The 16,972-nt window shown below is 55.0% G+C and overlaps 1 protein-coding gene and 1 long non-coding RNA gene across 7 annotated transcripts in view; one reads left to right on the top strand and one right to left on the bottom strand.

Annotated features, from left to right (window-relative positions):
• The window catches only part of MEF2D (myocyte enhancer factor 2D), a 34,107-nt gene extending 21,861 nt beyond the window's left edge, over window positions 1-12,246 (top strand). For 4 of the 6 annotated variants that reach the window (XM_084865256.1, XM_084865253.1, XM_084865255.1 and 1 more), the window contains exons 7-11: window positions 853-1,043; window positions 1,526-1,546; window positions 2,728-2,857; window positions 7,104-7,356; window positions 7,815-12,246. In XM_084865256.1, coding sequence (XP_084721382.1) covers window positions 853-1,043; window positions 1,526-1,546; window positions 2,728-2,857; window positions 7,104-7,356; window positions 7,815-8,130 — 911 coding nt within the window. In that variant the 3' untranslated portion in view covers window positions 8,131-12,246. The remainder of the gene's footprint in view (window positions 1-852; window positions 1,044-1,525; window positions 1,547-2,727; window positions 2,858-7,103; window positions 7,357-7,814) is intronic. The other 2 variants (XM_084865258.1, XM_084865257.1) reach the window with 1 other exon arrangement.
• On the bottom strand, window positions 9,799-14,353 carry LOC311612373. The gene is made up of 2 exons (XR_014793284.1): window positions 10,440-14,353; window positions 9,799-10,409 (listed from the first exon to the last, which is right to left on the bottom strand). It is a non-coding gene; the product is annotated as an uncharacterized lncRNA (long non-coding RNA).
• Window positions 14,354-16,972: the final 2,619 nt, after the last annotated feature.

Raw genomic sequence — 16,972 nt, 5'->3', positions numbered from 1 at the left:
GCAGCGATACTTGTGAGCCCTCAGGCCTGGCATGTGGAAAGTGGTGAGGGCCCTAGCTTGGCTTCTAGGTAGCTATGTGGCCCCACAGAAGTCATTAATACCTCTGTCAACCAGGCCCTTCCGTAAATAGGACTAATGATACATGTCCTGACCGCCTTGAGGGTTAGTGTGAGGATTAAATGAGATAATATGCACGTGAAAGCCCCAGGTAGGTTGTGGAGTATGTCATTGTGCTTGTTGTTACCAGCCTAATTATGCTGGAGGCTGGGTTATCAGTCCCCCTGCCAGGAACACCACCACCACTAGTGAATGGTCCATCTTCCCCAGAGCTGAGGGATCTTGTCATGGGCTCATCCAAATCACCGTATCCCCAGCTCACTGCAGAGGGAGCGGCCTGAGTGGCCGATTTGCCCTGGTGAGCAGAATCCTAACTGAGGCCCAAATTCCAGGCTGCCACCCCTTTTCCAGCCTGGGTCGTGTGGGCCCGGTCAGAGGCAGGTAGTGAGATCACTTCCTGCCCGTGGGTACCAGGAGGAGAAAAGATGGGGGAAGCTTGGCTGCAGAAGAACCTCTTGAACATTGTGGTTTCCATTTCTAATTCTTCCTACCAACCTCATATCTCCCACCACCCAGTCCCATCACACATAGCTCAGAGCCAGGAGGATGAACCAATGATTCGGTAGGAAAGGGTCTTAGGGGAAAATCAGAGAGCTCAGTACCCACTCAAAGCCTGGGCGTGGCTTTGAGAAGGGCTGGGTGGCCGGAGTAATGGCGGCAGGGGGTGGGGGTGGGGCAGTTAACAGGGCTGAGGGGTGGGTCCATGTTTTCCTTTTGCCCTCATCTCTTCTCCAGGGAACGGCTATGTCAGTGCTCGGGCTTCCCCTGGCCTCCTCCCTGTGGCCAATGGCAACAGCTTAAACAAGGTCATCCCTGCCAAGTCTCCACCCCCACCCACCCACAGCGCCCAGCTCGGAGCCCCCAGCCGCAAGCCCGACCTGAGGGTCATCACTTCCCAGGGAGGAAAGGGGCTAATGCACCACTTGGTGAGTGGCGGTTCGGACGGAGTGAGGGGCGGGGCGGGGGGAAGGGGGCCTGGGGAATGGGAGCGTGGAGGGAGGAAAGAGCCGATCTCCAGCGGGAGGTGTGAAGGTTACCCAGCAGTTAGGACTTCCCAAGAGAGATCACGAAGCATGGCTGGGAAGAAGTCCCAGAGGGCTTTACACCAGGTTGGGACACAAGTACCAGCCTGCAGGGCAGTAAAGGGAACAGGAGAGAGAATGTTCTGTAGCAGGAAGAGGTCCGCCATCACAGCAGAGGTTGGGAGTTAGGTGGTGAGGATTTCCTGGCTGATGGACTTTGGGATGTAGCGTCTTGTGGAAATCCGTCAGGGCAGGGAGAAGCTCTGTGCTGCTAGGCCGCAGAGCCTTCCTGCTCCGGGCGGAGGCGGGATGCTGTGGGGACAGCGTGTGAGGGGAAGGTGGAGGCCAGAGACTGAACCTTCCCTTGGTTTTATTTCTGCTCCCAGACTGAGGACCATTTAGATCTGGTAAGTGAGGCTGTGAGATGTTTGCCGTGGCTTTGAATTCTGGGTCATCCCCTTGCTCTGTGGCCCCCAGCATGGAATATGTGTGTGCCCCTGTCCTTTCGCCTGTGTGTGTAGTGTGTGTTGTTTATTTGGTTGTTTGCCGGGAGCTCCAAGCAGGATGCAAAGGTGGATGGGGCAGGGGGCAGACATGCATGTGTTTGTACATGTGTGTATGTAGCTGTCTTCCTGTGATGTTGCATTCATGCAGGCACACCTTTCTCTGTGTGTCTGTGCGTGTGCCCGGGGAGTGGGCTAGGCCTTGTCCCAGGAAGCCTGGATGAGGCCCTTAGACGAGAAACTGGGCTGCACTTGCCCTTCGACTCTGCTCAGGCCCACCACGTTCTTGGCACGCACCCTGACCAGGACCAGCGCAGGACCTCATAAAAGGGGTGCCAACCAGACAATAAGTCATTTTCCAGGGAAGCCGAGACTTAGGCGAGGCCAGAGGTGTCGTTGGTGGGGGGCTCCCCCTTTTCCTTCTGTCTCGTGCTCCCTTCTGCACAGCCGCCTCACAGGCACTCAGAAGCTTACCCAGCCGCTCTTCCTCTCACACACCTACACACTCACCCTCAGCCAGGACGGGGCGGGGGCTTCTCCCTCCCCAGTTCCCTGAGGGGAGGCCAGTGAGGCTGGAAAAGGCAGGCGGGCTTTGGCGGCCAACGCGGCAGCAGTTTCGGCCCCAGCGTGGAGTTGGAATAAACAAGTGAGTCAGCAGCAGATGGAGCTGACAGCCCCACACACGTGTGTGCATACACGCAGGCACACGCATTCCGTCACAGATGCCAGCATGCCTCTCCCCAGGCATGTGCTGCTGTGTGATAGATGGAGAGCAGACTCCAGAGGCATCAGCCAGGGGAAGAATGGCTCTCCCTTCCCTCCTCTGCCCTCGGAGAGCTTGGTGCTGGGCCACAGGGCACGCATTCCTCTGTGTATGTAGGTGTGAATGGATTTGTGTGGCATGTTTCCCTCTCTGGATCTCTGAATGCAACAGCATGTGTTTGTGTATCTCCGGGGCCTCTGCTGAGGCATCCCACCTGGGCCTTGGGACTCGGAGACCCCAGGTTGGCCTTGGAATGGAGGGTCAGGATCATGCAACCCGCCTCCCCACCTACCACCTCTTGACAGACAATTTTCTCCTGCAGAACAATGCCCAGCGCCTTGGGGCCTCCCAGTCTACCCACTCGCTCACCACCCCAGTGGTTTCCGTGGCAACACCGAGTTTACTCAGCCAGGGCCTCCCCTTCTCTTCCATGCCCACCACCTACAACACAGGTGAGTGTTCAGGTGGCCTTGGGGCGGGAGGGACCAGAGAGGGGACACGAAATATTCTCTGGGGACACCCTAATCGGAGAAAGGCCATTGATTTGGGAGAGCCCTACGTAATTAAGGTTGCCAGATTTAGCCAATAGAAACATAGAATGCCTAGTTACATTTGAATTTCAGGTAAAACAATGAATAATTTTTTAGTATGTCGCACAGACATTCTTCTATAAAATATGTCCCAGGATATACTTATGCTAAAAAATTATTCATTATTTTGTCTGAAATTCAGACTTAACTGGGTATTCCTTATTTTTTAATTTTTTTGTTAATCCTCACCCAAGGATATTTTTTCCATTGATTTTTAGAAAGATTGGAAGGGAGGGAGAGAGACAGAAACAGAGATATCAATATGAGAGAGACATATCCATTGGTTGCCTCCCTCACACACCCTGACCAGGACCAGGGATTGAACCTGTAACCCTTCAATGCTTGGGCCAATGCTCTAACACTGAGCCACACCGGCCAGGGCAAGGGTATTCCTTTTTTTTTTTTTTTTTTTTTTTTTTAATATAACACCTAATGGAGAAGGGAAGCCCTGTCCTTAGGGAACCTTCCATTAGGAGAAGCCAGCACAGAGGTGGGCTGAGCAGATGATTCAGGCCACCAGGGCTGGGATGTAGGGAGGCAGACATGGTCAGTTCCGTGAGGCTTGGAGGAGAAGAATGAAGAGATGAGGGAGAGGAGAGAGAAAGAGGCTGAGAGGGCAGAGGGAAGGATTCATCCAGGTTCCAGGAAAGGCCACTGGAACTGCCTTGGTGGTGAAGCATTAGGGGAGCAAGGAGGAGGAAGACGGAGGAAGGTTGAGGAGAGAGGAATGAAGACATGAGCGAGACCTCGGTAGAAGAATTCAGACAGGACACTCGGTGCCCAGGCCGCTCCTGGGTACCCGGAGCTGTCCTGGCCGGTGTCGCCCACTCACATTCTCCCAGGAACAGCCTGGGACACTCTCAGCCTTCCTTACAAGCTGCAGTGTCGGGAAGGGCTGCCCACAGGGAAATGTCGTGTCACTTTGTTTCAGGCATGTGTGTGGCTGGGAACCTGGCCTGTGTCCCTGCTGTTCCCCAGGTTCTCTGACCTGTGAGTGGCTTGTGTGAGGGCTGTTTTGTGATGAGATGAGACTAGATCAAAAGACCCTTCAACTTCACTCCCCTCTCCAAGCCCCATTCCAGAGTTGAAGCACCCTAGGTCCCAGACATCAATATAAATCTCACCTCTTCCCCACGTGTATAAATCCAGAACCCAGCCCTGCATGTAGGAAAGCCCCTTGGGGCGGGTAGGACAGCTGTTGCGGAACCAGACTCTGGCATGGCATCTGTGTCCAGATTTTATCACGCCGGTGTCTGTGCAGCCTTTGTTCCCATGTGTTCCCCCATGCGTGCACGCACTCTCCGTTTGCCATGTCCTCGGGCGGTTTCAGAGGGTACTGCTTCAGATGGCCCAGTCCCTGGGGCCAATCTCTTCATCTGTGGGAATTGTGAGTGGACAGGAGGTCTCTGAGGCTCGTCCAGCCCTGCCAGCTGGGGCTGGGCCTGGCTAGAAAAACCAGTTCCCTGAGGACAGCCAAGGGTGGTTGGCATAGGGCAGCACAGACCACTTTTCAGGAGCTGTTGTTTTTTTTGGAATCCCAGGGCGGTGATTTTCTGCCATCTTCTCGGGGCTCCTGTCCCTCTGTGAAGAAGGAAGGAGGTTAGTGGGTGTCCGTGAACATCCACTTGGGGCAGGTGCTCAGCAGGCCAGACGTTGTCACTGTGGTGAGAGAAGATGCTGATGCTGGGCCTGCCCTGGAGCCCTGAGAGAGGTGTGCGTGGCCTCCCTCACATTCTCTCGGCAGCCATGGCTGCAGGAGTAGTTTCAGCAGCAGGGTATCCAGGTGACTCCAGATGCATAAACAAAACCCCCATGAACACATTGCTGTTGAGTTGTTCACTGTGCAGTCCTAGTTCCCAGTTCAGGTCCCGGCTGGGGGTGATTTGGCCATGGTAATGTCTTTGTGAGGGACAGGCCTGGCCCCTTGTTAACCCTGGCTGCAGAGGTCTGGCTTGTGGACATGCTAGGAGCAGGCCCAGTGCGTTGCCAGATGACCTGCAGGCCGTGTTCCTCTTAGCTAAGAAGAGGAAAGCCTTTTGGAAGGCCAAGGCTCCAGGTGATGGGGCTGGAGCGGGCTGGAAACTGAGGGACTAGGGGTTGAGTCTGAACCGTTCACTCGCTGAGGGATGTTGGGCAGGTGACGCGCTTTTCTGTGCTTGGCTTCCTTGTTTATATAAGGAGTGTTTGGAATAGTCGGTCCTAGGGGCCCCTTTCTGCCCTTGCTCTGCTTTTTAAACGTAAGCATCTCAGCTCCTGGCTAACGTTAATGAGGCCAGCGGCAAGCATGGACCGTCTCTCTAGGGTGAGATTTAAGTCATAAAGAGGCCTGGGATCTCGTCTCTGCTCTGCCGTTGGCTTTCTCTGTGACCCGGGGCGTTCCTCAAACTCGAGGCTGCAGTCACCTCCTTTGTAAATTAATAATAATAAGTAAATCTTTTGAGTATTTACTATGTGCCAGACACTGTTCTACATGCTTCATGTGTGTTTTGTTGTTGTTGTTTTGTTACTTTTCACCTGAGGATATTTTTTCCATTGATTTTTAGAGAGACTGGAAGTGGGGAGAGGGAAGAGAGAGAGAGAGACATCAATGTGAGAGAGAGACACATCGATTGGTTGCCTCCTGAATACACTCCAATCGAGGCTGGGGATTGAACCTGCAACCCAGGTACATGCCTTTGACGGGGAATTAAACCCGCAGCCCTTCGGTGCTTGGGTCGACGCTCTAACCACGCAGGGCGTGCTTCCCTGTGCATTAACTCAGATCTCCCAACAGCTGTGTGACACAGGCAGGGTTATTGCCTCCAGTTTATGGAGAGTAAGTAGCTTGCCCAAGGTCACATGGCCTATAATGGAGGTAGCCAGGAAGTTTGACCTCATCGCTCATGCCTGTGACCTTATTGCTGTGTGGCACAGATAAAGCTGCCCTCTAACGACGGGGCTGGCGGGGATGGCCCCCGAGGAAGCTTGGTGGTGCCGGGCTGCTGTGATGGGAGGAGGGGCGTGCGTGCCCTCCCGCTCCCACAGTGCAGTCCCCTCCTGCTCCTGAGGGAAGACATTTCTGAACCGTTCCAAACAGGATGCATCACGAAGCATCACAGCGCAGTGTACATTGTGAAACATCTTGTGCTCTGTTTGTCCTGTGACAGAGCAAATATCACCGCTTCTTTATTGAGACAGAAATTTTAGAAAAGAGCAGGCAGCATCTCCTGGGGAAACTGGTCGGCACCTTGGCCTGCTGTGCTGCCCCACCGTTTCCCTCCCCGCCCCGCGGCTCTCGCAGGCGCTTCGGGGGCAGACGTGCATCCTCCGTGTTTACGTGGGGGCCCGGCAGCTCCAGTCTGGCTGCTGCTTACGTGTTGACAGTCGCTAGCAGACTCTGGACTTTATAGAAGGTGGAATGGCCGTTAGCAGTAGCTTGTTTCGGACGCGCTGTTCACCTGGTGTTTGATCGCCCTCCCCTCCGCCTCTAAAAGGCACTGAAGACGTGGCAGTGGAAGAGATGACAGGCATATATTAGACCTCCCCTGGTTTTTTACCCTTCTTCTCATTAATTGACATTCTGAAGTGGTACCTCACACAGTAAACTTTTAAAAAAAGTTAAGCACTATTTAAGAAGCCACCTCTTGCCCTCCCAGTGTGGCTCAGTGGTTGAGCATCAACCCATGCATCAAGAGGTCCCTGGTTCAATTCCTGGTCAGGGTACATGCCCCGGTTGCCACCTGATCCCCAGTAGGGGGCATGCAGGAGACAGCTGATCTGTTTCTCTTTCCCCCTTCTCACTCTCCCTTCCTATCTCTCTAAAAATCAATAAAAACATATCATAAAAAGAAAGAAACCATCTCTTTTCATCCTATTTAAAAAAACTAAAAAAACCTAGCACCTTAAAAAAAAACATAAACACAGACAAAAACCCCAGCATCTTATGGCTATTACAATTTGCATTTTTTGAACTGGGAGTGCCGGGCCAACTTCCTGGGTTCCAGTGGGTTTTGTGATTGTTCCCTTCTATCATTAACAGCTCCTTCCCTCTCCACGTTCCTCCTGAGGTGCCGCAGCCTTAGTCCTCTCCCTCCCACCGTGGCTCATTCTCCCTCTCCCCACCCGGCAGATTACCAGCTGACCAGTGCGGAGCTGTCCTCCTTACCAGCCTTCAGCTCACCTGGGGGGCTGTCACTAGGCAATGTCACCGCCTGGCAGCAGCCACCACAGCCCCAGCAGCCGCCCCAGCCGCAGCCTCAGCCCCAGCCGCAGCCACAGCAGCAGCCACAGCAGCAGCCACAGCAGCAGCCACAGCAGCAGCCACAGCAGCAGCCACAGCAGCAGCAGTCCCACCTGGTCCCTGTGTCTCTCAGCAACCTGATGTGAGTCCCTGGGGATCCGGCACATGTTTGCGAAGGGCGGGTTGAGGGTGGGGAAGAGGAGGGATCCCTTTAAGTTGTCTGTCATCAGCAGACAGCATGGGAGGCACCAGATGGCAGTCCTGATATCCCAGGCACAGGCCCGAGCCCCTCCCCCAGCCAGCCGGGGTGGGGGTGGGGGTGGGGGTGGGGACCCCCGCACTGTAAAAGATGACACGAGATAGAAAGAACTAATTAAAAAAAAAAGAGAGAGAAAGAAAGAAAGAAAGAAAACTAATTTGACTTCTTTTCCTTCTTTTCCTTCACTTGGCCATCTCTCTCCTGGTCTCTGTCTCCATCCTCTTGTCTCTTCCTCCCCCTCTCATCCCCATCCCCCATCTTCTCCCATTCTCTGTCCTCTCGCTCTCTGTTTTGTCACTCACCTTCTCTCCTCTGTTTCCTTCCCCTTTTCCTGTTACCAGCCCTGGCAGCCCCCTGCCCCACGTGGGTGCTGCCCTCACGGTCACCACCCACCCCCACATCAGCATCAAATCGGAGCCTGTGTCCCCAAGCCGCGAACGCAGCCCTGCGCCCCCCCCTCCCGCCGTGTTCCCGGCCGCCCGCCCTGAGCCTGGCGACGGCCTCAGCAGCCCAGCCGGGGGCTCCTATGAGACGGGGGACCGGGACGACGGACGGGGGGACTTCGGGCCCACCCTGGGCCTGCTGCGCCCAGCCCCCGAGCCCGAGGCCGAGGGCTCCGCTGTGAAGAGGATGCGGCTCGACACCTGGGTACTGTAGCATCACCCCTTTGTCTGCCAGTGTCTGCTACACCCAGGGACTGCCCCGTGTGCCCCCAGCCTGTTCTATCTCCTACCTGAGAGGCCTTGTGGCCAGCAAGCCCTTCCGTCAGCCCTTCTGGGGCAGCACCATGCCCTTTCACCCCCACCAAAGGCCCATCTCTCACCCTCCCTCCAGCATCAGTCCTGCTCGATAGCATCGTCCCCTCAGAGCTGGCCCTGCCGCTAGTCCCCGGCCCTACAGGGAGAGGGGCGCGGGGGACACATGCCCTGTAGCCCGGGCCCCCCCTCACACCCCCTCCCCCATCTCCTCTCTTCACAGACATTAAAGTGACGCCCCCCACTCCCCTCCTCTCAGCCTCCCTGATGAAGAGTTGACAATCTCACCGCCCACCCCCTGTCCTGGGCTCCTCCCGCTTGACCCCCACTTCCTTTCTTGTGCTCCGTGTCCTGTTGACGGTTACATTTGTGTATAATTATTATTATGTTATTATTAATATTATTTTTTTTTAATTTGGGTTCTCACTTTGGAGAGGGGGGTGCTCCCATCCCCTTTCTGCACCCCCGCCATTCTCACCGGCCGCGGGAGCTCCCTCTGCGGGAAGGGGAACACTTTGCACGTTGCACACATATGCTGCAGGAGGGGCGGGGGGGCTAGTGGGCTTTCGGGAAAGGACAGGTGCCGAGCCCTGCATGCGGAGCCCTCCCACCCCGTCCCCCAGATAGTGGGAAATAACCAAAAAAACTACCAAACGACAAAACCCTTACAACAGACTGAAACCCCAAAGCTGGCGTGATGGTGGGTTTGTGTGTCAGGGGAAAGCGAGGAGGAGGCTCTGTAAAGGGTGTCTGCCTCCGGGCTGTCCCTGCGGCCGTAGGCACAAGGGGCAGAATGCCCAGGCCCGGCCCCACAAGCCCCTGCGCGCACACGGCACTCGCTCACTGGTTCTGTGTGAGCTGTACCTCCCGGGTGTGGGGGTGCTGGCTGAGCTTCGGGGCCGGGAAGGCTGCCTAGGGATCTGAGGCTGCGGGGAGGCTTGGAGGGAGTGCCCCTCGGAAGCACATTTGGAGAGAAAGAGCCATGAGGAGAGAGAAGGCTGAGGAGGGACAGGGCTGGGACAGGGGTGAGTCAGCATCCCTTCCCTCTCCCAGTGCTTTCTCTGAGACACAGTGCAATAGCTCCCCAGCCCTCGGTGGACACCAGCACAGTAAAGCTGGCCACAGCATGCAGGGAGAACTGGGGAGAGGAACTTGAGTGAGGTGACGAGGTGACGAGGTGAGAGCGGGTCTGGTCACTTTGGGATGCCTGAGGACGGAACCCTTGCGTCCAGGGGGCGAGTGTGAGTGAGGGGACTTGAACTTCCTTGCACGTACATTTTCCCAGAGGAGTGGACGTAGGGATGGGTGAGAGGATGGGAAAGGAGACCGGAGGTCTGCAGAGGCCTGCCTCCCTTCTTTCCTCCTTGGCCCTTCTCCCCGGCCCTCTTCCTAGCTCCTGCTCCTGCCCCCGGATCGGCTCCGGACCCCACCTCCCTGTTCTTGGCGCCCTCATTGTCTGGCTACCTCCTGTCCCACCACCCCCAGGCCGAATCCCACCTTCCCTCTTGGCTACTGTAATTGTAAATAGCAACCTTTGGAAAAGTTAGCAGTGTAACAGTCCAGGAAACTGTTGTTTTTTTTTGTTGTTGTTGTATTGATATGAAATGAGATTCTATTTTTGTCAAAGTATATTGTAATAATAATGACTCAAACGCCCGTACTGTACAGATGAGGTTCTTCTGCTGTTGTTCTTGCTCCCCTCCCCCAGCCCCCAGTCTGCCTCTCTCTGCGCCTCCCCAGGTCCTGAGACCTCAGGCAGGATGACAGGTCAAACTGGAAGGGGCAGGCCCCACGCCGTGATCCACACCACCCCTCACCCGAACGTGCGTGGGCAGGCAGACTCCTTCAGAGGCCCAGCTCCTCTGCCCAAGGGTGTAGCACTCCCTGGGGGTTTATCCCGGTGGGAAAGCAGAGCAGACAAGGCCCAGTTCTGTGCCAGGTGACTATCTTTGCCCACCCGTAGGGCCCAGCCACTTGCAGTATCCCAACACGAGGCGGGAGGAGCCAGGAGCAGAGGGGGACATGTGGCTTCACATGTACCTGAGTGTATTCCTAAGGGCATCTAGTGTTTGTATGTCCAAGTATTCCTTTGTATTTATGTGTGTGTGTGTGGTTGTGTGGGTCTTTGAGCCTGTTTGGGCATACACATGAATCTTTGTGCGAATTAAGCTCTGAGGGCATCTGTGTGTGCGTGTGTGCGCGTGTACGCACGTGTGTGTGCGTGTGCGTGTGTGTGTGTGTGTGTGTGTGTGAGCACGAGCACGTGCCTGGGTATGTGTTTACAGAGGGACAGGTGGCTGTTGCAGCCACATAGCCCTGGCTTCCAGCTCCGTGACCCTCCTCCCTGAGCCCCGCTCCCTTCTGGCCTGCTCCTTCACCTGTTCGCACCCTCAGCTCTGATATTTTTGTCCTCCCGTCAGAAAGAATCTAGCAGTTGGCCCTCCCTGCCCCTCCCTGCCTCTCCCAGGCTCCTCGCACAATTGTCTACCCGGTACCCACACCTTTACAGCCCCTTCCCTGCAGTTTACCCTTTTCTCACCCCAGTCCTGCCTTCAGGGTGACGCTCAAGCTCCTCTTCCTCCCTGAAGCTTTTTCCTCACCCGATAGTGAGCCACCATTCCTCACCCCTGAACCCCTCCTGCCGGCTGGGCGCACGGCATGGCCAATCTTCCTGCAGGCTCCTAGGGGGGCTTTCAGGAATCGAGACTCACAGGGCCATGAAAGAGGAGGATGTGGTCGTGTGGGTGTGCCTGGCTCTCAGTAAATGCTGAATGAGTGAGTGGTGAGTGGATGATAGGTGCTCATTGAACATTGAACGACTGGCCATCTCTTCTCAGGCTCTTCCTGCCATCAGCCTGTCCACCTTTCTAAGCTGAGGTCGGCCACCATTAAACACGGGGTGGGGTGAGGCCCCTGCAGTTCACGGTGCAATATTTACCAGTTTTGCCCTCTGCCTTGTAATGGCAAACCTGGCTTTTGATTACCACGTGTGGATGTGTGTGTGTCCTTTCCTCTCTATCCCTGGGGGCAGGGCGTGATTTGTGAATGAATGTGTGACGTTTCTGCAATTCAGTATCCCAAGATTTCTCTTGGGGGTAGGGGCTCCTGGCCGGCCAGAAGAAGGGTCCCTGGGAACCCAAACCTCAAGTGCAGACTTCATTCTCCCTCCTCTCACAAGCCAAATTCGCCTCCACCCACTCCTTCCTCTGAGTAACTGGGCATTTGCCAAAGTAATCACTGGAGTCATCCAACACTCCTCCCCTCCCCAGGTTTCCCACAGCTTTCAGGGACAGTGGGCAAGAGGGCCCCCCACCCACCCCAGCTGAACACACCATTTCCTCTCTCCCCAGTAGTGCACTCAGTACAGTGAGACTGACCCTGACCCTCCCCCAGCCCTCCCCACCTTGGACAGGAAGGAAGTTATGCACCTTCTCTTGCTGATTATTTATTTGTTTGGAGAGACAGAAATGATGTAAAAGTGTATCTAGAAATATCTATATCTATATATTTTTAACTGACTCTTTGGAATCCCCTGGGGTGGGGTGGGGGGTGGATTTGGGCTTTCGCGGAGGGGAGGAGACACGGAGCCTGGGAACTCCTCTGCTCTCCCCTCTGCCACCTCTCCACCCTCCGGACAGCTGGTAGAAGGAATGGGATTTGTATTGGGGGAGGGGCGCTGGAATGTTATATGGAGAATCTGGATTCTCTCTGTCTTCCCCATTCAAGTCCCAGAAGGGAGGAAGGGGACAGGGCACGGAGGTGCCTCACCCCCAAACCCGACAATCACCCACACTCCTGGGGCTCCTCCTGGGTCCTGGGCAGGGCGAGTCCAAGTGTGTGGCTGTTGATTTGTTTTCAATATTTCTTTTTGTGCTGTATGGTGATGCTTTCTTAGTATTCTACACAATAAGAAAGACAAAGTCCTCGAGATTCTTATGAGTTTTGTTTGAAAACTCTTTCACTATATTTGTTGTAAAGAGGTTTACTATTAAAAGAAAAAGAATACACGTTTCTGATACTTTGGCTTGGGTTCTGGTTTCTCTGGTGCGGCGGGCCGAGGAGGGAAGGAGGGGCTGTGTGGCCCCCCGGGGTCAGAGGCCAAGCGTGGCGGCAGTGGGAGGAAGTGGGGGCACTTTCAGGGGACTGGCGTGGGGTTCCAGCTGAGAGTTTATCCCGGGTGCTCTGTCAGAAGCAGAGGCAGCCCCAGAACTAGGGAGGGTTGTCCTGTTAGGAGTCATCGGAGGGGTCGTGGGATCTGAGAGAGAGAGAAGTTCCACTCAGGCCTGGTCAGGAGCAGGGTGGTGTGCAGTGAGGGAGCCGCCCGGTAGCGAACCTTTGGCCACTGAGAACTGTTCCGTGGCAGCAACTTGCCCAGGCGCCAGGTTAGGCACAGTGAAGTCCACCTTCGCCGGGGTCCCACCGGGCTCCCTCCGGTAGGGGCATCTGCCCTTCCCCGCCCTTTTGAAGCACCAGCAGTGCCAGGGAGCCTCTCCCTACCCCCTCACAGATCCCAGAGGGCCTCCCTACCTGGTGCCTTAGGGGCAGGTGACTCTTCCTCCTGCCTCCCCACACACACCCTGCACAGCTATGTTTGGGCTGGTGCAGGGGCTGTGGAGGGAAGTGCGCAAGGCGTGGCTGACACATTGGGCCACTCCTCTGTACCAGGCCCACGCTAGGTGCTGCGGAGGCAAAGATGGAGTGTGAGACAGGCCGGTATACAGTGAGAGAGAGGGGCTTCCAAATGCCTAAAACCCACACTGCACAGCTAATGCTTTAGCGGCTGCCTATGCAGGCTGGTGCAAGAGTACATGGAGTCAGGCAAATTGCAGAATGTCTCTGTGCCTTGAGTTCCCTCATCTGCAAACTGCGGTGATCTGCCTTCCCTCCCAGGGTCACTGCCAACTTCACCTGGCTTCTCCCTCAGCTGGGGCAGAGCTGACAGGCAGCTGAGCAGGAAGTGCTTAGGAAGACACCGTCCTCCAGACCAGGCTCCCCTCTGGCTGCCCATAGTGGCAGCCTCCAGGGTGACATCCAGTGACCTCAATGCGGTACTCATACCGTGTGTGGTCCTCCCACAGTGAATCATGGTTGGTATGTGTGTCCAGTAAAACTTCCAAATAAAGCTGGTACATGGTTCTCCACGTGCTTTCCCTGCCCGGGGAAGTATGGAGGCACACCAGAGCAGCCCGGATGGCTGAGCTGCCTCCAGGTGTCCAGCACACGGGACTGTGTGAATAGAAAACGTGTTAAGCCACAGAGGTTTGGGTGTTGTGCCTGCAACAGAACCTATCCTGTCCTGACTAATGGATTATCCATTCGCACTCGGACAACCTTGAAGCTCCATCTACTGATAACCCTGTGGTGAGGTCCAGATCTCAGGACCTGACATAGTCCAGCACTGGTTCGGCTCCTAGCTCTGCCATTTACAGCTGTGTGGCCCTGAGTATCATAATCTCCCCAAGCTGCGGTTTCATCGACTGTAAGCAGAGCTAGCAGCTGCCCGTTTTCTCTAATCCCCGCCTCCCCTTCTCCAATCCACCCTCCTGTCTTCGGCACAGTTCTGACCATCTAGCACCTCAGGTTCTCTGCTGCTCACCACACCACATGAAACCCCAACGGCTCAGCCTGGCTCCCATGGCCTCCAAAGAACCAATACAACCTCTTTTCCAGGCTTAGTCCGCACAACCCTGCTCACAGCCCTTGGACTCTGGACTGGACAGGCAGCCCAGTCCATTCCTGGATAGATCCTTTGTGTCTCCATTCACGTCCTTCTTCTGTCTGAAGTGCAACAAACCTGTACTCTGTAAAGTCCTTTGTGAGGCACTGGGGATATAGAGAGGAGCGAGGCCCCTCCTGCCTTTCAGCAACTCACAGTCTAGTGGGGACAAGAGCCAAGAAGCCTTGAGTCAGAAGTCTGTGTTCAGTGTCACAGAACGGATAGGAGCAGGCCGTGGGATCAGAGATGAGACACACCCAAATCCAAGCCAGTGGAGATCAGGGAGTCTCCTTCGAGGAGGTGTTTGGGCTGAATTTTGAAGACATGGTGTATCCTAGGGAAATGAGGGTAGGGAAGGCATTCCCAGAAGCAAGTAAGATATGGAGAAAGAATGGTGCCTTCAGGAAATCCAGGACTGTGGTGCAGGTTAAAGGAGTAGCAGATAAAGCTGGAGAGGTAGCAGAAACCTCACTGAATGCCATAATCTGGACTCCATTCTGCAGAAGATGTTGGTCACCAAAGGATTTTAAGTAGAGGATGGACGTGACCATGTTTGCATTTCAGAAAGCTCCTGCCCGCACACGTTCCCTTTCAGTGCTGTAGCGAACCAGCTTGAAGGAATGCAAAACTGAGGCCCTGTCATGGTCCTTTACAACTGAGAGGAGGAATTGAGTAGATATTTGAGAGGTAGAATTACAAGACTTGGAAATTGCCTGGCGAAGGAAAGGGAGGAGGGTCAGTAACTCCCAAATTCGTGCTTGGAGTACTAATGGATGGATGGTGGTGCTCCAGTGACTCCAGACAGGGCTACCAGGCATCTCCTGAGATTTTAGACAAACTGAGTTGGAAAGAAGGGCAAGCACAGGGGTACATTCTTGGAGGCATGAGGAGAAGGGGTACTTTGCTCCCCGGGGTAATTTCAGGGTTAGGGGTGGTGGTCAGGGTTGTGGGAGCCTTAGGAAGATCTGGTTCTAAAGGCAAGACACCTGGTGCAACCCTAAAGGTAATTTGTTTTCTCTTGATAAGGGAAGATGACACTTCTTTACCAGGTACCTGGAAGATGGACCTCTCCATGCCTCAGTTTCTTCCTGTGTAAGTGGGCTGCTGTGAGGTTTAAGTAAATGATACATCTAAACGAACCTAAAACCATTCCTGACCCATAATAAGTGCTCAATTGTGTTATTTTTATGTCTGCTACTTGTCAAGGACAAGAAAATGAATGAGCTTACTTGGGTTAAGAAGCTATCTGAAACCCTGCCTTACACCCCTATTTCAATCTTTGTAAACTTTCCTGTTATCCAAGGTTTACTCCTACAACTTTCCCTCCGTAAAACTTTTATTCCCCCTGTCCTACCAGCTGGCTGTATTACTTTTCTCTAATGGGGTGTTAGGATTCTGCCCCCTTCATAGCACCTGCCTTGTTTTTCCTGAAAATGTACTAGTTTCAATTTTCTCTTTAAAATTGGACTGAAAACTCCAATTTAAAAAGCGCACTGCCTCATCCCTTTCTGTGTCTGGCTCGGTGCCTGGCACACAGTACGTGTCAGACTAAAATGAGGTAACGCATGTAAAAGTGCACTTTGTAAACTAGGGAGTGCTACAAACCTGAAGGATTTTTTTTCCTTCGAGGGCGTGGTGACTTTCTGCAGCTTCTCTTGTATTTTCCAGCTCCAGGAGCGCCAATGAGTCTGAAAAAGTGTGGGTTCCAGTTTCCTGGGTTTCACTATCAGCAGCCCACTGAAGAAGGGTTAGCTCTTGCTGGGCTCCTACTCCCAAAAGAGGTAGCTCTTGGGAGGCAGGAAGCAAAGGGTGGATTGTGTTTGTTCCAGCCAAGGCGGCCAGGCCAGTTCCCTTCACCTCATGTTCTTCTGACTCACCCCTCCCTCAGTCCCATGGGCTGAGTAACTTTTCCAGCCTTGTGATTGTGGAAACTTGTTTCAGGAACATCTAGCAGATGTCACAGGGGCATAAGGCGACCCCACCCCAGGCTCCAAAGTGGTGCCCCTCCTGGAGCCCATACATACTACGTGTCTTGACAGACTTGAAAAGGATTCTGTGTTACTGCCCAGCCAAGGCACAGGGCCGAGTCTAGAACGACCCCAGCGTCTGTTTCACAGTTGGTAAACCTGAGGCCCCAAAGGAAGAGGAAAACTCAGGCTCTTCCCAGGGCGCCTCACGCTGTTCTGTTCCTGGAAAGATCCAGTTCCAATCAGCCTGGGGGCCCAGGATTAATTGCTTCCAGGATTAAGTGATTTGTATTTAACACCCTTCCCCTTTGCTTTGTACTCGTTTCCACGTGTTTACAGCTCTTGGGCCTCGTTCGGCAGCTTGGTCTCGTAAAGTGCGGTCCGGACCTCCGCAGCGTGGCCGCCAAGAGTCACTCCTATTTACAGCGCATCCGCCGCCACGTGCCGGATGGAAGCTGGTGACTGCGCCTCCGGGGGGGGGGGGGGGGACCCCGCCCACCGGAGGGTCACGCGCCCGTCCTCCCGGTCACTCCCCTGAGCTGAGTGGCTGCTGGCGCCTGGTCCTCGCCACCGGCCAGGGATGGGCGGGGACGGCGGAGCCGTTCAGAACTCCATCTAAGGCGAAGGGGGAGCAGGGAGGCGGCGATAAAAGCACTGGCCAAACCTGCCCCTCCTGACCGCAGGGTCCCAGGGGGCAGAAACCACCATTCCCCGGCGCCTCGCAGTGCCTGGCACGGCAGGGCTCAATAGTTGGTTGGCGCCTCCCCCTCTGACACTGCCAGAAGCAGAGCCGTACCCGCCGCCCTTCACACGGGCCCTGTCTCTCCCCAGTCACCCTCCGACTGCAACACGACAAAGAAGGCAACGGTTTGGCGGCCGGGAGCCAACGCTGCCGAGCCCGCGGCCCGCGCCGGGACAGACCCCTCCATCCGTCGGCCCACAACCACATGGGTTCGACCAAGACCCTATCCCACTCCCAGTGTCCCCCGCCGCGGGGCGTGGACCTTGAGGCTCATTTCATTGGCTCTCCTGGTGACGGATGGGCTCGTCAGCCAACCGGA

Source organism: Pipistrellus hanaki, assembly GCF_964339955.1.
Source record: "Pipistrellus hanaki genome assembly, chromosome: 18".
Classification (NCBI taxonomy): Eukaryota; Metazoa; Chordata; class Mammalia; order Chiroptera; family Vespertilionidae; genus Pipistrellus; species Pipistrellus hanaki.
Note: the sequence above shows the minus strand (reverse complement) of the source record. Positions and strands in the feature narration are given on the sequence as shown.